Here is a 21,035-nt window from a genome sequence, read left to right as displayed (position 1 = left end):
TTGATAGATGCTCCCACACCATGAGATTGAAGAGTTGTTCGTAAGTTGTGACATTGCTTCCTTTGATCCAGCCCTCGAAGGCTCGGCTAAAATAGTTCACGTAGTCCACCCAAGTTGTACCCGGGATGCGGGTGCAGTCTCGGAACCTCTGACGGTACATCTCGGGTGTGAGCCCATAGCGGGTGAGGAGGGCAGCTTTCATGTGGTCATAGGAGGTCATCTGATGGTCCGGGAGCTGTAGCAGGGCATCGCGGCCCTCATTGAGGAATCTCCCTGTTAGACGGACCGGGAGGGTCGGCCGAGTTTACGGGGAGAGGTCTCCAGGGAGAGCCGTCTCCAACGACTGTACAGATAAGTAACTTCCCCCCCACAGACGGACACCACACAAGATTGAAGGTTAACGAGACTTTATATGCAATTCTCAGGTTACGTTGATATAATACAAGGAGGTCTGGACTCAGGGGTCCCCTCGGTTCTGATCTCTGGTTGAGGAAAAGGGTAGCGGGACAGTCTTAGTTACCAATGAGTTCAATAGCTCTCAATCCTCGAGCTCGGCGTGTTTGCTGATCGGGCCGTGGAGGAGCCAAGCAGGTCCCGAGATGGATGAAAGATGGTCGACGGGCCGTGGAGAAGCCAAGCAGGTCCCGATATGGATGAAGGATGGTCGACGGGCCGTGGAGAAGCCAAGCAGGTCCCGATATGGATGAAGGATGGTCGACGGGCCGTGGAGAAGCCAAGCAGGTCCCGATGCAGATGACGGTTACAACGGTCCGCGGCCTCGCCAGCAGATCCGGACGACGGTGAAGGATGAAGGTTACGACGGCTGTGGCAGCGCCAACAGGCAGGAGGATGGTGCACAGGACAGAGCTACGGCAGCGCCAGTAGTCCGTCCAGGATGAGTTCTTCTTTCGTCTCTCGACTCCAAGATACAACTGCCTTCCTGTTCTGGAGCTGCCCCAGTTATAGGGCTGGCGTGCTTTGATGTCCGGACCCTCGCACTTGGAGGTCGGGAGGTCCGGGATGAGGGAGTCCAGACACCCAGCAGGGGGGTGGAGCCAGCGCCCGGGGAGGCGATGGGCGAGCGGCACTGGCCGGGGGAGAACCATCGACACCTCTTTCTCCCATTGACTGGCCAAGTAGCTCGCTCACCTCCTGGGTGGAGGGTGGTGCCGGAATGTCTGAGGCCGGGCTAGGCCCAGGGTTGAGGTCGATCGGGGGCCAGGCGGCCTCGTGGCGAAGTGTCCAAGATGGCGGCCCTGGTTGGGCGCATGGGTCGGCAGTGGATCGGACCCACGAGGTTATCATGCTCGAGGGCAGGTGTCCCGGAGGGGACGTAGGACGTGCAATGGTGGTGTGTGGCGCTTGTGTGACTGGCTCGGGCTTGGTCGAGCCGGGGGAGAGCGGCCCGTCATGTGGCCTGTCCAACATGCGTCCCCCCCAGCTGAAGGCGGGGAGAGTTACCCATCCTCTTGGGGACTCTCTTCGTCGAGGCGGAAAAACCGGGACAGGCCATCCGCGTTGGCGTGGTCGGACCCAGGCCGGTGTTCAACGGTAAAGTCCATACCTTGCAAGGAGATGGACCAGCGTAGCAGTTTTGGGTTTTCCCCCCGCATATGCATCAACCACTGCAGGGGTCGGTGGTCAGTCTGCACCCGAAAGTGGGTGCCAAAAAGGTAGGGTCGGAGCTTCTTGAGGGCCCATACCACAGCGAAGGCTTCCCTCTCTATGGTGCTCCAGCGTTGTTCCCGTGGTAGGAGTCTCCGGCTGATGAAGGCCACCGGTTGATCAAGGCCTTCGGTGTTCACCTGGGACAGGACCGCCCCAATGCCCTGGTCGGAGGCGTCCGTCTGGACGACGAACTCCCGGCTGTAGTCTGGGGCCTGGAGCACAGGAGCGGAACACATGGCGGCCTTTAGCTGTTCGAAGGCCGCTTGACACTCTGGGGTCCAGTTCACCTTCTTGGGCTGATTTTTTGACGTGAGTTCGGTGAGAGGCCCCACGATGGTACCATAGTCTTTCACGAACCTTCGGTAGTAGCCCGTGAGGCCCAGGAAGGCTCGCACCTCAGTTTGAGTGATAGGGGGTTGCCAGTTCTGGATGGCGGCAATTTTCAGTTGTAGAGGGGCCACTAGACCGCTTCCCACCTGGTGTCCGAGGTAGGTCACTGACCCTTGTCCAATTTGACATTTGCTGGCCTTGATCGTGAGGCCAGCTCGCTGGAGGGCTTGCAACACTGCTTGGAGGTGGTGGAGGTGCTCGGTCCAGTGGTGGCTGTACACAGCGATGTCGTCCAGGTAGGCGGCGCTGAACTCTTCGAGCCCCGCCAGGACCTGATTGACGAGCCGTTGGAAAGTCGCTGGGGCATTTTTCATGCCGAAGGGCATGACCGTGAAATGATAGTGGCCATCGGGGGTGGAGAAGGCAGAACGTTCTTGTGCTCGGGGTGTGAGGCCGATCTGCCAATAGCCTGCCGTTAGATCGAAGATGCTGAGGTAGCGGGCAGCGCCCATTCGGTCGACCAGTTCATCTGCCCGGGGGATGGGGTGTGCGTCCGTTCTGGTGACTTCATTCAGGCCCCGGTAGTCGACACAGAACCGGAGTTCGGGTGTGGTTCCGGGGGCGGCTGCTTTGGGGACCAGTACGACCGGGCTGGCCCATGGACTGTCGGAGGGCTCGATGACCCCGAGCGTGAGCATCTTAGTTACTTCCGCCTGGATGCAGGCCCGTACCCGATCAGGTACGCGGTAGGCCCGGTGGCGGATAGGAGGGCTGTTTCCGGTGTCCACATCGTGCACACACCAGGAAGTGACACCTGGGGTGAGGGAGAACAGGCTGGCAAATCGTGATAGGAGGGCTTGGCACTCTTGGCGTTGTTCCTGGGTGAGGGTCTCCGAGAGTCGGACCCCATCCACGGAGCCGTCTTGCTCCTGGGTCCGCAAGAGGTCAGGGAGAGGCTCGGAGTCGTCTTCAACCCCGTTGTCTGTGGCCATCAAGAGGCTGAGTTCTGTTCGTGCAAAGTGGGGTTTCAGTCTGTTGGTGTGGAGGACTCGGAGCGGATTCCGGGCGGACTCCATATCGATCAGATAGGTGGCAGGACCCTTGCGCTCGATTACCTTGAAGGGTCCCGTCCATTTGTCTTGGAGAGCGCACGGTTCTGTGGGGGACATTACCCAGACCTGTTGCCCCGGCTCGAATTCAATAGATGAGGCGTTCTGGTCATACCATTTCTTCATGTCCTCTTGACTGGCCTCTAGGTTGGCTTTTGCTAGGTCTCTGAACCGCTGGGACTGGTTGCGGAGGGTGAGGAGGTACCGGAAGACATCTGGAGGACTCTTGGCCGGAGGCATCTCCCAGCCTTCCTTGATCAGACTGAGTGGCCCCCGTACTGGGTGCCCATAGAGCAGCTCGAATGGGCTGAAGCCTAGGGACTTCTGTGGGACCTCCCGGTAGGCAAAGAGGAGGCACGGCAGCAGCACGTCCCACTGGCGACGGAGGGGTTCTTCCAATCCCCCGATCATCCCTTTTAGTGTGCGATTGAACCGCTCAACAAGTCCGTTTCCTTGGGGGTGATAGGGGGTCGTGAAGCGGTAGGTGACCCCACACTGTTGCCAGAGGGACTTCATATATTTGGAAATAAAGTTCGTGCCTCTGTCACTGACGACTTCTCGGGGGAACCCCACACGGGAGAAGATCCCCATCAGGGCCCTGCCGACCACTGGGGCTGTCACAGTCCGGAGAGGAATAGCCTCAGGGTAGCGGGTGGCGTGGTCCACTAGTACTAGGATGAAGCGATGGCCTTGTCTTGTACGCGGGTCTAGGGGTCCCACAATGTCTATTCCGACCCTCTCAAATGGGGTCGTGACTACGGGAAAGGGTTGCAGGGGGGCCTTTAATTTGCGGCCGCTCTTCCCACTAGCTTGGCACGTGGGGCAAGATCGGCAATGCTGGTGCACATCGTTTCTCATTTTTGGCCAGAAGAAGTGGGTCACTAGGCGGCTGTAGGTTTTATCTTGTCCCAGGTGCCCTGTCAGGGGGACATCGTGGGCCAGATTTAGCAGGAAGTCTCTAAAGCGGAGGGGCACCACTAGTACTCGGTTGGCCCCCAGCTCGGCGATTCGTTGCTCGCTGTACAATAGGTCATTGTCCCAGTAGACCCAATGAGTTCCGGAGGTATCCCCTGCGCTTTGGGCGAGCGCTTGTTGTCGGAGTCCCTCAAGGGAGGGACAGGTCTTCTGCTCCTGACGAAATTGTTCTTGTGTGGGTCCCCCTTCTTGAGCCCACTGGTCAAGATTAGCAAGGTCGGAAGGTTGAGCAAGTTCGAGGGGGATGTCCTGGTCGGGGGTCTCGGCGGGGGCGACCGGAGGCGGAGGCGCCGGCCATTCTGGTTCTTCCGGGTGATGGTTGGCACGGGCGGCCATGGACCGGGTGGTGACGCACGCCCAGTCGGGGACGCCCAACATCCCCAAGTGTTCTTTTCGCTCCACGGCTGCCCACGGGGAGCTTTCCAGGTCATTTCCGAGGAGGCAGTCCACGGGGGCGTCGTCTCGGACCGTTACTTTCAACATGCCGGAGACCCCTCCCCACTCAAAGGGGACGCAGGCCATCCGACACAGACTCTCCGAGTTGTCGGCTGATCGCACAGGGCAGAGAATGTTCGGTAGATATTGTTCTGGGGTCACCAGATGACAGCGGACGGCTGTCACACTGGCCCCGGTGTCTCGAAGGGCTTCGGCCCGTTGTCCATTGATGCTCACCCATTGGCTGTACTTCTGGGTGTTAGCGGGTAGGGGGACCCGCGGGACCATGTCTCTTCCCCCTAAGCACGCGAGAGTCATGGCGGCTGGCTCCCACTCTTGATACTCTTGCTCGTCTGTTTCTTGTTCCTCGGAGATCTGTTCTTCCCCTAGTGCCGCGGCGGCCACCTGGCGGGGTCTTGGACTCTGATACTGCGGGCAGCTTGGGTCGTTTGCATAGTGGCCGACTCGTTGGCATCGGTGACATGTAACATTGGCTCTGTATCCCGGTCGCGCCGGGGTGCTGCCCCGGTTGGCCGGGGGGGTGGTGCTGGTAGTGGGGGCGGCCGGAGTGTTGTCTCTTCCTCGTCCTTGGCCCCCTCCTCCTCCTCTGGGTCGGGGGTGACCATTGTTGTTCCTGTTCTGCTCGTAGGACCCATTCCGGCCCACTCGGGTGATCTCCCACCGGTCAGCTTCAGCTGCGAGCTGCCGGGGATCGGTTAACTTGCTGTCGAGGAGGTGTTGGCGTAGTTCAATGAAGCAATTGTTGGACAGATGCTCCCATACCATCAGATTGAACAACTGCTCGTAGGTCGTGACGTTGTTCCCTCTGATCCAGCCTTCGAAGGCTCGGCTAAAGTACGTTACATAGTCCACCCAAGTTGTACCTGGAATGCGTGTGCAGTCTCGGAACCTCTGACGGTACATCTCGGGCGTGAGGCCATAGCGAGTGAGGAGGGCCGCTTTCATATGGTCGTAGGAGGTCATCTGGTGGTCTGGGAGCTGTAACAGAGTATCGCGGCCCTCATTGAGGAATTTGCCCCATAGGCCGGCTCCCCAGTCGGCTCTATCGATCCGGTGCGCAGTCATCGCGATTTCATATGCCTTAAACCATTGCTGGATGTCGTCTTCTCGAAAATATTCTCGGACCACATCTTTGGGGATGTGCACTTTTTTGTCCGTGGTCCCTGGGGTGGACGGTCTGTCGGGCACCCCTAACTCTTTATTCTGTTTGCGCAGGTTGATCTCGGCTAGGTTCCGCTCATGCTCGTACGTTAGTCTTTTTTCCTCGAGCTCCCTTTGCCTCTGTTTCTCCTCTCTTTCTTCTCGGAGGCGAAGGTGCTCTAAGTTTATTTTTTGCTCGGCCAATTTGAGTTCTATGTCTATCTTGAGTCGGGCCATTTCAAGTTCGTGTAGTCGGGCTTTTTCTCTTTCTTGGATCTCGTCTTGCGAGAGACCCGTTCTTTGCTCTTCAGGGGCCGTGTTGGTCTTTTTCGCGGTGCTTTGCTCAGGGGCTTCGACATCCCCGGTCTCTGCCCAAGATTCTAGGGCATGCTTAAAATCGTCCTTGGTACTTAGTCCGGTGGTAGCGATACCTAGTTCGATGCAGAACTGCTTTAGTTCACGATGGCTGTATTCCTCTAGTTTTTCCATTTGGAACTTCTCAGTTGATCCGCTCTCTTTAGTCGACATTGTTGTTCGTTGTGGGGTGAGCTACTCTCTGTACGTTATGCGGTGATTCGGATCGCGCCGCTGGCCACCAATGTTAGACGGACCGGGAGGGTCGGCCGAGTTTACGGGGAGAGGTCTCCAGGGAGAGCCGTCTCCAACGACTGTACAGATAAGTAACTTCCCCCCCACAGACGGACACCACACAAGATTGAAGGTTAACGAGACTTTATATGCAATTCTCAGGTTACGTTGATATAATACAAGGAGGTCTGGACTCAGGGGTCCCCTCGGTTCTGATCTCTGGTTGAGGAAAAGGGTAGCGGGACAGTCTTAGTTACCAATGAGTTCAATAGCTCTCAATCCTCGAGCTCGGCGTGTTTGCTGATCGGGCCGTGGAGGAGCCAAGCAGGTCCCGAGATGGATGAAAGATGGTCGACGGGCCGTGGAGAAGCCAAGCAGGTCCCGATATGGATGAAGGATGGTCGACGGGCCGTGGAGAAGCCAAGCAGGTCCCGATATGGATGAAGGATGGTCGACGGGCCGTGGAGAAGCCAAGCAGGTCCCGATGCAGATGACGGTTACAACGGTCCGCGGCCTCGCCAGCAGATCCGGACGACGGTGAAGGATGAAGGTTACGACGGCTGTGGCAGCGCCAACAGGCAGGAGGATGGTGCACAGGACAGAGCTACGGCAGCGCCAGTAGTCCGTCCAGGATGAGTTCTTCTTTCGTCTCTCGACTCCAAGATACAACTGCCTTCCTGTTCTGGAGCTGCCCCAGTTATAGGGCTGGCGTGCTTTGATGTCCGGACCCTCGCACTTGGAGGTCGGGAGGTCCGGGATGAGGGAGTCCAGACACCCAGCAGGGGGGTGGAGCCAGCGCCCGGGGAGGCGATGGGCGAGCGGCACTGGCCGGGGGAGAACCATCGACACCTCTTTCTCCCATTGACTGGCCAAGTAGCTCGCTCACCTCCTGGGTGGAGGGTGGTGCCGGAATGTCTGAGGCCGGGCTAGGCCCAGGGTTGAGGTCGATCGGGGGCCAGGCGGCCTCGTGGCGAAGTGTCCAAGATGGCGGCCCTGGTTGGGCGCATGGGTCGGCAGTGGATCGGACCCACGAGGTTATCATGCTCGAGGGCAGGTGTCCCGGAGGGGACGTAGGACGTGCAATGGTGGTGTGTGGCGCTTGTGTGACTGGCTCGGGCTTGGTCGAGCCGGGGGAGAGCGGCCCGTCATGTGGCCTGTCCAACACTCCCCCATAGACCGGCTCCCCAGTCGCTTCGATCGATCCGGTGGGCGGTCATAGCGATTTCGTAGGCCTTGAACCATTGCTGGATGTCGTCCTCTCGGAAGTATTCTCGAACGACATCCTTGGGGATGTGTACCTTTTTCTCTGTTGCCCCTGGGTTGCGGGGTTGCTCGGGCACCCCTAATTCTTTGTTCTGCTTGCGTAAGTCTATCTCAGCTAGTTTGCGCTCGTGTTCATATGCCAGTCTCTTTTCCTCGAGCTCCCTTTGTCTCTGTTTTTCCTCTCTTTCTTCTCGGAGACGCAGGTGCTCTAAGCTCAGTTTTTGTTCGGCCAACTTAAGTTCAACATCCATTTTGAGCCGGGCCATTTCTAGTTCATGTAGTCGTGTTCTTTCTCGTTCCTGGATCTCGTCTTGCGAGAGACCCGTTCTTCGCTCCTCGGGGGCCGTGGTGTTTTTTTCTACTGCTGCGATGTTTTGGTCGGTGGTTCCAACGGCCCCGGTTTCTGCCCAGGACTCTAGGGCATGCTTGAAATCGTCTTTGGTACTTAGACCGGTGGTAGCGATACCTAGTTCGATGCAGAATTGTTTTAGTTCACGATGGCTGTACTCGTCCAATTTCTCCATCTGAAATTTCTCGGTGGATCCGCTTTCTTTGGTTGTCATCGTGATTTCGTCGTGGGGTGAGCTACTCTCTGTACGATTATGCGGTGATTCGGATCGCGCCGCTGGCCACCAATGTTAGACGGACCGGGAGGGTCGGCCGAGGATAAGGGGAGAGGTCTCCGGGGAGAGCCGTCTCCAGCGATCGTACAGACAAGTAACTTCCCCCCCACAGACGGACATCACACCAGGATAAGGTTCAACGATACTTTATAAGCAATTCTTTAAGTACGGTAAAATGATACAAGGAGGTCTGGACTCAGGGGTCCCCTCGATTCTGGTCTCTGGATTGGGAAAAGGGTAGCGGGACAGTCTTGTTACCAATAGATGAAAATAGCTCTCAATCCTCGAGCTCGGCGTTCTAGATGATCGGGCCGCGGCGGAGCCAGCAGGTCCCGAGATGGATGAAGGAAGCGACGGTCCGCGGCGGAGCCAGCAGGTCCCGATGAAGATGGTAGTTACAAACGGTCCGCGGCCACGCCAGCAGGTCCCGACGACGATGAAGGTTACGAAGGTTGCGGCAGCGCCAGCAGGCAGGACGATGGTTCGCAAGGCAGGGCTACGGCAGCGCCAGTAGTCCGTCAAGGATGAGTTCTTCACTGCGTCTCTCGACTCCAGGATACAACTGCCTTCCTGCTCTGGAGCTGCCCCAGTTATAGGGCTGGTGCCCTTTGATGTCCGGACCCTCGCACTTGGAGGTCGGGGGGTCCGGGATGAAGGAGTCCAGACACCCAGCAGGGGGGTAGAGCCAGCGCCCGGGGAGGTTGTGGGCGAGCGGAACCTGGCGGGGGAGAGCCATCGACACCTCTTTCTCCCATTGACCTGCCAAGTAGTCCGCTCACCTCCTGGGTGGATGGTGGTGCCGGGATGTCTGAGGCCTGGCCAGGCCCAGGGTTGGGGTCGATCGGGGGCCACGCGGCCTCGTGGCGGAGTGTCCAAGATGGCGCCCAGGCTGGGCGCGCGGGCCAGTAGTGGATCGGGCCCACGAGGTCGATATGTTCAGAGGCAAGGGTCCCGGAGGGGACGGAAAACGTGAAGTGGTGGTGTGTGACACTGGAGGGACCGGGCTCGGGCCTGGTCGGGCAGAGGGGGAGCGGCCCTTCACGTGGCCTGTCCAACATACCTCCTCCTGCAGGACACTCTTCTAGTACCCCTTCCTTGTACCTCATCTTGCAGCGCACTCTTTTAGTACCCCTGCTTTTTGTACCTCCTCCTACGGGGCACTCTTCTAGTACCCCTTCTTCTTGTACCTCTTCCTGCAGGGCACTCTTCTAGTACCTCTTCCTGCTGGGCACTCTTCTAGTACTCCTTCCACTTGTACCTCCTTCTGCAGGGCACTCTTCTAGTACTCCTTCCACTTGTACCTCCTCCTGTGGGGCACTCTTCTAGTACTCCTTCCACTTGTATCTCCTCCTGCGGGGCACTCTTCTACCCCTTTGGCTCTTAACTACTCCTTCATGGCAGTCTTTTAGTAATGCTTCTGTTCCTTCCTTACTCTTCTGAAGTACACTCTTCTAGTATCCCTGCTCTTCATACTTCCTCCTGCAATGCCTGTTACATGTAATATTATTAGAATACTAAAAGAAGGTGCACTAGGATCTACATCTAGGACTTCTGGCAGATTATTCACTGTTAATGTAATTAAAAAGTGGCAGAAAACAAAGGTGGAGAACAACTCTCATAAGGGCGAGCTGCCTCTGTCTTCTTGGCACTGATTGTACTACCTCTGAAGCCAGGCGTCACAAGGGGCAAGCCAGGAGTCTCAACTGCGACCCCTGCCAAGCCCTAAATAATGCCTGTGCATGTGACCCTGTTGAGAACATCATACAATGCGTCAAGTGACGCCATTCAGTATATCAGAATGTGCTGTGTTTTATGACTCCATTCAGAATGACTCTGCGCTGTGTCATTACCAATCGGAATATTAATTTCTTCTATGTCATTTGACGTCATTCAGAAAGTCACACTCTGTGATTGGTGTACTGTCTTTTATGGGGGGCCATTACTTCATCAAAGGAAACCGCCTCTGACTCCCTGAGTGCTCTATCTTCCCCTGGGTTGAGCGATAATTCCCAGATCATAGTAGTTCCATCACATACGCAGGGTTCTTCCCCTTTGGCACCCCGTAGAGTACTTTCTCCCACTGTAATTGTTGCAAATAAGGAGAGCGGTGCATCAGCCCCAATATTGGGGTCTGAGGGTTCTGATGCCACCTTGAACCGTGTGCCTCAGGAAGCACGCAGTAACGCGGGCCATTTAGGAAATATTAGGGGGGCCCTCAGGTCTAGTGGGAGTGCTAAAAGGAAGTCTAAGACAATAGATAGACAGGCTAAAACAATCTAATTAAATGCACCCTCCAAACTGGTCATCAAAAATAGGGCAGGTGCTCCTCTGTTGGATATTACAGTTAACCAGGATATGTTGGAGGCCTTTAAGTCCGCCATGATGTGTATGTTGAATGAGAAGCTAAGTCCCATTGTGGACAAATTTAACCATATTGAGAAGATCCTGGTAGAACAAAGTAAGCATTCAGTGTCCTCACATATCCCTAATTCAGTGCTTTCAAATTTGAATATAGTCACTGCAACGCCATGCCCTATTCCTCGACCTGTAGAAGCTGCAGTCTGCCATCCTCCCAATAGTACACAACACTGCAGAGCAAATGTGTTTGCAAATGACTTGGGTAGGCTAGCTGATCCCCTGAGTGTTAGATCAGATACCATTGGGGATCGGCCAATTACTGGGATGGGACAGGCTATTCAGATGACGGGTAGATCCCAGGCTGATCACAGGGGACCGCCTATCGCTGCCAATCATAACTTAGCATTTGTCGATCTTCCACCACAATCTGTGCCCCTGGTAGTGATTCTGACAAATGTCCCGCCACTCGCTCATGGATCACAGGAACATTTTACAACTTAGAAACCAGGTAACCCATTGGCTATCAAGTAACGCCTCCATGGGACCAATGGTGGAACGTAACATCATTATGGTGCGCCGGATAGGGAGCTCGAGGAAACCAGAAGGGCGCGACTGTATTATTGTAAATTGTAATAACAGTCAGCTTGTGGATCGAATCCTTCGTGATGTCTACCTTAATTCCACCCATAGAGATTATGGTATAAAGGCTCTCCCTCTGGGTTTCTTTACAAGGTCGACCCCAGAAGTCGGTTGAATTCAAATTTGCATTTTAATGGACCAGCTCAAAGATTTTCTGTGGTGACGGGGGCGGGTCCTTCTTTACATCTTGGAGGTGTAGGGCGACTTGATGGGCACCAGGCGGTTCCCCGGCTGGAACTCTCAAATAGATTCTCAGCCCTCTCTAGGCTGGAAGAGTGCGGCTGACTACATTTGAGGCCTGAGGCAGTAGGAGAATTATCCCAACGGCAGGAGGACCATTGCCCAGCCACCCAAGATAATGGTGGTATAGACAGGGCCGGACTGGCCAGCCGGGCAAGCGGGCAATACCCCGGTAGGCTGGAGCCCCAGGAGGCCGGTTTTGACACCTGGAGGCCGGTTGCGCACCCAGGAGTTGTGATGCACGTTACGCGATCGGACCCCGGCGGCCTCTCTAAGATTCTCTAGCCCCTTTAAAAGACTAATTATTCTTGCACAGGTGTATGCATGATTAGAAACTATAGAATAGCGCTACTGTGCTAAACTCTTACGTACTTGAATAGTTAATTAAATCCCCTTCTGAACAACCAGCAAAACTAGCGTATATAATTGAAACCTTTCAGCAGGCACCTTTCAGTTTGTTTTTTCCAAAATGATCCTGGAAAAATCATACTGAGCAAAGTGTCGGGGTCACTCACTCGGTGCAAAAGGGGGCAGAATTAATAATATTTTGCCAGGGCTGTTTTAAGTTCCCAGTCCGGCCCTGTGTATAGAGGAGTTAGGGAGGTTTAACATCCAGCAGCAGGCATCCCTAACGGTAGGCACCCCCATAAAGCAGCCTAACTTGGAAACATATAATGTTCTCTCGTGGAATATAGCAGGCTTGGCAGGGAAAATTCAGGACCCTGAATAGCTGCAGTTTATCAGGCAGTTTTCTTTGCTTTGTCTACAGGAGACATGGCTGGTTGACTGCGACCTATTGTTGGAGGGATACAAAGACTTTTTTGTCCCTGCATTACCGTCAGTGCATGGTAGAGCCAGTGGTGGCTTGGCCATATTTATAGCATTATCAGTAACCTGCAAGATCCAGCAACTCCCTTTCTTCAACAAAGATATCCAAGTAATCATCCTGAAAAAAAGAAAGAACTGCCTGGGAATCATTAATTTTTATAATACCAAGGCCTTACAGGGGGAGTGTAAAATTGCCCAGTTAAGCACCCTTCTAAGGAAGATGTGTGGTTCTGTTACAAATAGCCTTATGGTAATGGGAGATTTTAACATCCACCCTTGTGGTGATCCGGCAACTACTTGCATGAAAGAGCTGGGGTGTGCAAGGATGCGGGGATTTCATTTTGAGCACTCTGTACAGGGGGATGACCTTAGTAGGTTGCTTAATCTTTTTGATCTGCTTCCCTTAATGGCTTTTTCTGCTCTGCCTAGTAAACAGCGTGTACCCTCGTTCAAAGGTCGGTATAAGGGGTCTTTTATTGACCATATCTTGATCTCAGCTGGTTTACAGAGCAACCTACAGAGGTTTGCAATTCTAGAAAGTGCATTTAGTGATCATAATCCCATCTGTGCACTTCTGGGGGGGAGGGGGTGCTGTTGTCGAGCCAAGACAGGGTCCCGCGACGGGTTGGGTGAGACCCACAGATGGAAGACACAGAATAAAGTGGTCACAGGTCGCCCCAGATTTATTTTACAGTGAGGTGAAAGCTAAATGCGCAGGTGAGATTGCATCTTGTGTGTCTCCTAACAACTGCCCTGGGGGAGTCCTTAACGCTTATATCCAAGGTAGGGACTTTAAGTGCTCCATGCCATAGACTATCGCCATCGGCGCCTAGATGGTTTGACGCCTCCTGTTCTAAGGCTGCAAGACTCTTAAAGGAAGCAGTTAAAACTATACCTAGAGACCAACCTATGATCAGTGCCCATCGTCTTATATATAAGCAGGCACTGGCTAGTAGGAAAAGGGAATTGAAGGAGGAAACCTGGCGTGAACTACTGGAGCCTAGTACCCTAGCGAGTAGTTCTAGATTTTGGGGCATTATTACCCGCCCCCTATTCAAGAAGTCAAGGGATAGAGAAATGGGCACAAACATAACCGAGGATGAATGGTGGCACATTTTACAACTATCGTTAAGGGTGTGTTGGAATCTGGACAACCCAGAGCTAGGGCCAACATGCTTGCCCCGATAATATTTGATCAGAAAGAGGTGGAGTTGGGCTTCATAGGCCTATCTGGTAATAAAGCCCCAGGTCCGGATGGTATCCCTCCAGACCTTTTTAAATCTAATCCTCATTTTTGGGCACCGGTCCTGGTGGCTGTGATCAACGCGGCGGCCAGGGTCGGCTGTCCGGAGTCTTGGGGAATTTCAACAATTGTTTTGATCTCCCTCCTTGATTCTGTGGTCAAGGTTGTTGGTGGGGTAATTTTGAAAAGATTGCAGACATTCAATGCGGGTACCGCTCGGGGCACTCCACTTTAGCCCAGTGCCTTAATTTATACTTGATCCTGGGGAAGTACACAATCGCCCGACAGGGCACGCTCTACATGGCCTTCATGGATTTATCCTCGGCCTTTGACTGTGTCAATCGGGGGAAATTGTGGCAATCCATGAGGGCCATGGGCGTGGAGGATAAATTGGTGGGATTCCTCGAGGATCTGCATAGGGTTACCAAGGCTAACATCAGATATGCAGAGGATCTCTGTGTCTCTAGGAACTTTAACATTGAGAGGGGTGAACGGCAGGGATGCAATTTAGCCCCGTTTTTATTTAATCTATATATAAATGATCTACACAAGATGCTGGTAAAAACAGGGGCTGACTTCCCTCATGTGGGTCGTCGGGTTTTGCCTGTCCTGCTTTATGCGAACAATGCTGTCCTCATTGCTAGAACAGCAAAGGGCTTGCAGACCCTGCTTGACACCTTTCGGAGCTTTATGGAGGATCGCGACCTAGCGATTAACAATTCTAAATCTTATATCATGCAGGTTGGGATCTACCGAAGAAGGAGTATCCATTTAAAGTAGGAAATGAAAAGGTGCCCCTGACAATGACCTTTTCTTATTTGGGTGTCTTGCTGGACGATAAATTAAATTGGGGGCCTCTTATACAGCGGACTAAGGGGGATGTTACAAGGGCCAATACGGCAATCTTCAACTTTACCGCCAAAATGGGTAAGCGCCCAGTGGCAGCAATGTTGAAGTTATACCAGAGAAAAAGAGTCGCCATTGCGAGTTATTGGAGTGGACTATGGGGCCATGCTACGACTGATGCCTTATAGGTGGTGAACAATTCTTTAAAACGCCTCCTTGGAGTGCCAAGGGGTACATCCAACTTGGTGGTCCACGAAGTAGTGGGGCGGCCTTATATCAGCGACAACTTGGCTATGCAGCCCCTGTTGCTCTGGCTTAATTGCTGGTTTAATGATGATTTAGCCCTTAACCATCAGATTCTAAGGGATATTTTAAATCTGGATTTCATGCTGCGAATCCTGTGGTTAAAATATATTAAGGGCTGTTTTGAAGAGTTGGGGCGGCCTGATTTATTTTTAAAACCTGATCTTATTACTGTGGAGAATGTGGGTTATATTAAAAAGACCTTCATGACAATTAAAAAGTTGGATAACGATCACATTGAACTGGGAAAACCTAGTGTTCGTAAATATGTGATGCTCAAAACCACTTCCTCTATGGAACTGTATCTCTTGTGGCCTTTATCTACACACGAGCGGTTTCTATTGGTCAGGTTCCGTTTGGATTATTTTCATTTGCCCTTAGCTGTCCCTAAGGGGAGTTGCAGGGGACCGGTGCTAGCGTCCTGTGGCTGCAACGGAGTGTCTCCACAGGATTTGCAGCACTTTGTTTTTTTGTAATTTCTATACTGTTCCCCGCAGACATTTTTTAATCCCACTTTTAAAGAAGCTGAATTTTGTACAGGTCCGCCCTGCCCTATTTTACCTACTATTGCTGAAAACGGATTGTATACCATTTGTTGTAGGCTTTTTAAAATCTGCCTTGCAATCTAGAATCTGTATGGATAACTGATAGTCATTGTATGGCTTGATATTTTTTTTCCTGCTCCTGTATTTTGTATATTGTGTGCTTGCACCCTGTTTATCCTCCATAAATATGTGTGAGCTGTAGACATTTTAACCCTATTGTGTTCTATCTGATCAATTATCCCTTTTTAATGTTGTGAATCGTATTTTAAAAAAAAAATGTTATGGTGTTGTGTAACTTTTATGGCTTTACTCATAAAACCGAATAAAGTATTTTTGACTTTGCTTGGTCATGCAATGCCACAGAATGTACTGTGTCATGTGACCCCAGCCACTGTTTTCTAATCATAGATCGAGTGTTTCACTCCTAAAAATACTGCAATAACTTTAACCGCTTCTCTGGAAACTGATTTCCCTTTGTTTCTCTGTTTTGCAGGATGTCAGAAGCACCCTAAGCAGGTAAGGCTGGTTTATAATCCACCTCTCAGTGTGCAAGGGGTATGTGTCACTGCTGCAGTGTAAATGCCACTAATGAGCTCACACAAAGTGCTAGGAAACTTTCCAATCCTCATAACATCACTTTGTATCCTCAAAAAACCCTTAAGTCCTCAGAAAATACCTTTGATTCCTCTTAAAACTTCCTTGTATCATCAGGAAATGCCCTTACATTTTCCTAAATCCCTGCGAGTCATCAGAAAACTCCTTTTGAGTCTTGAAATAATTGCTACAGAAATGAGCTGCTGTCCTCACAAAACATATTTTTATCTATAAAACCTACCTGAAGTCCTTAGAAGAGTTCCCTGAACACACAGAAAACTAATGCACATTCTTAAAACTTCCCCTCCGGTTTCCTCAATTAGGAGTTGTGGAAAAACTCATTCTAAGTTTCCTACCGAGGATGCCAACCTTCAAAACATCCCTTCTCTGCTTCCAAACAGCATTGAAATGTAGTTAAAGCCAAGTTCAGGCCTCATTCTTTAGTAAATTCCCTCCAATCAGAAGAGGTCTCGTCCAGTTCTCATAAACTTCACTGTAATCCTCAGGTCTGCTCCTCGTCCTAAGAAATCTCTCTCCGCTCTGCAGTGACCTCCCTCCAGTCCTCTTGAGTCTTCCGAAGCCTCATTTCAATCATCCTTTCTTTTAAGGTCTTTATGTATCATTTTTGGTAGCAATACAGATTCAAACAAAAAACCTCTGCGCCTCAGCGTCCTGTCGTATTTCATCGAAAACATGAGGTAAGGTCATCAGGTCACTGGCGTTTTTCATTTCTGAAATAAGATAGAGACATTTGTTTACAACTATTGCACCATGGTCACACAATTGGCGAGGCCGCCTGTCCACACACGTCTCTGTTCCTGTTGGATAAGGGGGGAGGGGGGAGGGGCTGACTCCTGCCCTCTCAGCCACCTTCCCTCACCTGCAGAGACTGCCCCCACATCTTGAGTTCCTGTGGAGTGTCTCCACTCCCGAGGGGTCCTTCCACGGGCCTCATGTCAATCCTTAAACCTGTAAATAAGTTTCCAAACCTTCACCATGTGGTGACACACACATATGTGCTGCTTGTTTACAGGGTGGTCTTGTAACTCATTATTAACAGAGATTAATGAGACATACATTGCACTTCTCAATGATGTATTCTGTTGTGTAGCTAACACTGCAGTCTCCTCAAAGCCTGTACGGATACATGCTATCTGGATCACTTAACAATATTTGCACATGTTTCCAACACTGAGGTTCCAGTCAGTTTCACGAGGGATGTGCTGCCTTGGCAGTTTGTCTGTTGTGGCCCAAAAAGGTGCAAGGTAAGGAAGTTCAAGCAGCCTGTGACAAATAAACTGGCTGGTAGGTGCAGGGGGAGGTCGTTTCAGGTCTTGGCTGCCAAGTGAGAGAGCGAGCAGCCGCCCCTGTTAGTCGAGCGGACGCCCCTGTTAGTCCGACAAATGCCACAGGCGGCAGCGAGGGTTCCGTATCGGAGTGTCCTGGTGGGCTGGTGAAAGGTCATGCGTTGGTTGAGGAACGCAGCCCCTTCATTGTGTGATGCCTTGTATGACTTGTATTGTACTGGGATCTCTTCATGACTGGGGGCCAGTGGAGTTTCCTGAGGTGAGGGGTTATGTGCGTCCGTCTGGGGAGGTCGAGGATGAGCCTGGCCGCTGTGTTCTGGATCGTCTGGAGTTTCCTCATGAGTTGGACTGTTATTTAGAGCCACAATAACGTATAGTGAGTTATAAATTAAACAAAGGCAGTGCTCTCTAAGAGTCCTTCCAGTTCTGACACTTGGGCTTATAAACAGATGAATCCAGAATAAACAAGAACAACAAAAACAATGACCTGCCCCTGGTAACTTATCTCTCCCTCTTCGTGCATGTTTGCGTAATGTTTCCTTGCTGCTGTGTTACTCAACGTCCCCTTTGCCTAGTGTCCAAGCTTATTTACATTCTTAAGTGGTCTGCATACACCCATGGAATATCATGGGATGCCCGTTAGTGCTATGTATGGTTCACTACATCTATTCGCCCACGTCTCGACCAGGCGAATCCTCAGGGTCACCGCCCTCTATCTGTTGCAGCTCATTTAAGAGGTTGTCCCAACATGCTGCTATGGGTTCTCGACACAGTCCTAACGTTTCTTCACGCTTGATGTAGATGCTTTCTGCCTGGGCCCATGCTAACAATGAGTGACGTCATGCCCGAACATGTGGTGGGTCCGCCGCTTTCCACCATCTAGTTAGGAGCCTTTTAGCTACTATTATCCTCAAGTCTAGGAACCTAGACATTACTTTGGTGGCAGGCGTCCTCCTGAATTGATGCAGGAGGTATACGGACCATTCAAAAGGTAGTGCTCGACCTGTGCATGTGTGTACTATCCTGGTTATTGTGTTCCAGTACACTCCTATTCGGGGGCAGCTCCATAACATGTGTACTAGTTCATCTCCTGGTGGGTGTTGTGTTTGTTTCTTGGGGTTGGTAGGATTCCTCAGGGCGACTTCATCAGCGCTTAATGTGAACCAGTTAGTGAAGTTGTCCACTGCTTATTCCGTGTCCAGGTGGAGGTGGGTAGGTGAAAGTTGAGGGTGTTGATCCAGCGTTGTTCTGATGCTTTGGACCGGCTGCGACGTGTTTTGTTGGCAGTGGAGGTGGAGGTGTTGAGGGGCTCTGAGACGAGGAAGTGGGCGCAGTGGTGGTTAGTCCAGGTGAGCTCTTCAGTGTGGGCGTAGTTCACTCTGTTGCTGGCTGTAAAGATTGGGTCAAGCGTGTCTCCTGCGATGTGAGTGATGTCAGTGACTAATTGCTTGAGTTTGAGGTTGGCCATACTTTCTAGGATGTCAGCCGTGTTGGTGTCATCAGTGTTTTCAAGGTGAAAGTTGAGGTCTCCTAGGAAGATAGTTTCACCTCAATGGTGAAAGAAGCGATGAAGTCAAAGATGGGGTTGCAGAAGGGAGGGCCGAGTCCCGGAGGTCTGTAGGCGAGGGTGTCTCTGATTGTGGTTTTGCTGTTCGTTTGGAGTTGGAAGTTGAGGTGCTCCATGAAGGGAGTGGTGTTGTCTGTGGTGGTTGTGCATTTCAGAGTCTCTTCGTGGATTATGGCTGTGATGCTGCCATTTCTATTGGTCCGGTCTCTGTGCGTGATCTTGCATCCGTCTGGTATGGCTGTGGCAATACTGGGTGCTTATGCGGGGTTCAGCCAGGTCTCTGTGATGAAGACGGTGTCTGGGGTGGTGCTGGTTTTCCAGATTTCTGTGGCGTCTTTTCCAAGAGAGAGTGCGTTGTTCAGTAGGCAGTTGATCTCTCGAAAGGGGTTGGCCACGGCCCTACTGTTGAGTGTGAGTGACTTGTTGTGGCTGATGAACGTGGTGTTGTTTGTTTCTCTTGTGATGCAGGTAAATCGGCAGTTCTGGCAGGAGAAAGGGCCATCGGTGGTCCTGGGTGAGGCCTGGGCACAGCAGTTGTTCTGGCATCCGGGGTCCAGGGCTCTAAGGGCCAGATGTATCTATATAGTTATTTGCGATTCCCTAATTGTGTATCACAAGGATTCGCAATTAGGGAATTGGGAAATGCCATGTATGAAGGTGTATAGTACACCTTTTGCGAATCCTAGCGGGTCACAAATGATCTACCTCATGAGTATTAATGAGGTAGGTCGCAATTTGTGACCCCCTAGGAATCGGAAAATTCACAGGGATGGTAGCCTGCTGAGACCAGCAGACCGCCATGTCCGTGTTTGCTTTTAAATAAAGCAAGCTTTTTTTGTAAAGCAGCCCATTTTCCTTAAAATTGGTTTTACAAACATTCACAAAGGGGAAGGGGTCCCTTGGGGACCCCTTCCCATTTGCGAATGGGTTACCACCTACTTGAAGTAGGTGGTAACATGCAAATGTTTTGCCACCGCAAATGTGGTCACAAAACATTCATACATACCTATGCGATTCGGTATTAGGAAGGGACAACCTAAACACGCCCCTTCCTAATACCGAATCGCAAACCCATTTTGTGATTCAGTAACAGGTTTGCTGCAACCGAAAAGCAATTTTTGTGTTCGCAAACAGGCAGATTGGCAGAATCTGCCCGTTTGCAAATGCAAAAATGCTCGATACATCTGCCCCAAAGTTCGTCTGCTGTGAAGCACAGGCGGTCCATGGTGGGTGGAGACCTAGTGCAGAGCGAAGTCCATGCACAGCATGCACACTGTGCGCGTCTGCTGCGTGGGTGCGCTGTGGTCTACATGCCATAGGACTGGGTTACTGGAAAGAGGATGCCAATGGTGCCCATAGGGGAGACAGCAGGCACGACCAGGAGTGACGCGGGAGGCAAGGCGTAGGGAGCGGCAGGCCTCCAGGCAGCGGAAGGGAAGTCCCAGCAGAGCCGGAGGCAAGGGATCGGTGGGAGCAGGCTGGGATAGAGGGAAGACGAAGAAGCTAGACTGCAAGGTCAAGAACAGCTGGCCCAGGCTACCAAGGTCAATAGGGGCGCAGCTGGGCAGTAACTACTGGGAGTCTGGTGCAGGTTGGGCTGAGAGGAGAGCGCTGGGCACTGTGTCATGGGGGACAAGGCCACAGAGCACTGTAACTGAAACTGTGGGCGTAAGAGGGATGGCCCAGCCTCCCTCAGTTTCTGACGGGCATGGACGGGTTCACCCTATGCCTAGGCTTTGCTCGGGCACTGCCCGCTCAACTCCCGCGAGGCAGGAGCCGCTGAAGGAAATAATCTGCTGCAGAGGTGCGAAAATGGGCCATGCCCGCCAGCTGGAGGTTGTTGGGAACTTTAGTTCCCTGAGGCTGATGGGAGCGCTGTCTCTAGCTCCCAAGTGGAGCTGGGAGAGTTGTGAGGCAGGAGTCCGCTGCCTGGAGAAGCAGGGGAGCGAGCGGCAGATACTGGGGTGTCCCATCCTTGGTCTGTTGAAACACTATCTACCCTCTATGACCATTGCTTGACATCAGTCTTTGTAAGTGCCTGGGTTAGATCCGTAAAGGCTATCAAGTTCCTTGTGAACTTACCACAGTATGTCATCATGCCTAGGAAAAGTCTTACTTCTGTGAGAGAGTTTGAGTGAATACAGATTTCTTGTCTTTGACTTTGTTGGGATTCGGAGTCACTATTTCCGCTGAAAATCTCTGTTCGAAGAAACTGATGTGTTTCTTTAGAAAGTCACACTTGCAGGGTTTAGCCTGAGGCCGCTTGAAGGCACTATAGGACTTTTCAGAGGCAATTATGACTGTCACATTGTGTGTCTAGACCAAGATATCATCACAAATGTTAATTATTCCAGTTAATCTGTATAGACCTTCTCAAAAACATCAGTGACACGGGAGATTCTGAAGTTTAATC

General features: G+C 52.1%; 1 protein-coding gene across 1 annotated transcript in view; it reads left to right on the top strand.

The window, feature by feature from the left end:
• LOC147663285 (E3 ubiquitin-protein ligase TRIM39-like) overlaps positions 1 to 21,035 on the top strand; it is a 268,617-nt gene that overhangs the window by 148,276 nt on the left and 99,306 nt on the right. The window contains exon 4 of the mRNA XM_086950558.1: positions 15,648 to 15,670. Within this exon, the coding sequence (XP_086806684.1) occupies positions 15,648 to 15,670 (23 nt within the window). The remainder of the gene's footprint in view (positions 1 to 15,647; positions 15,671 to 21,035) is intronic.

The sequence above is a fragment of the Lissotriton vulgaris genome, unplaced genomic scaffold (genome assembly GCF_964263255.1).
Source record: "Lissotriton vulgaris unplaced genomic scaffold, aLisVul1.2 SCAFFOLD_481, whole genome shotgun sequence".
NCBI lineage: Eukaryota > Metazoa > Chordata > Amphibia > Caudata > Salamandridae > Lissotriton > Lissotriton vulgaris.
Note: the sequence above shows the minus strand (reverse complement) of the source record. Positions and strands in the feature narration are given on the sequence as shown.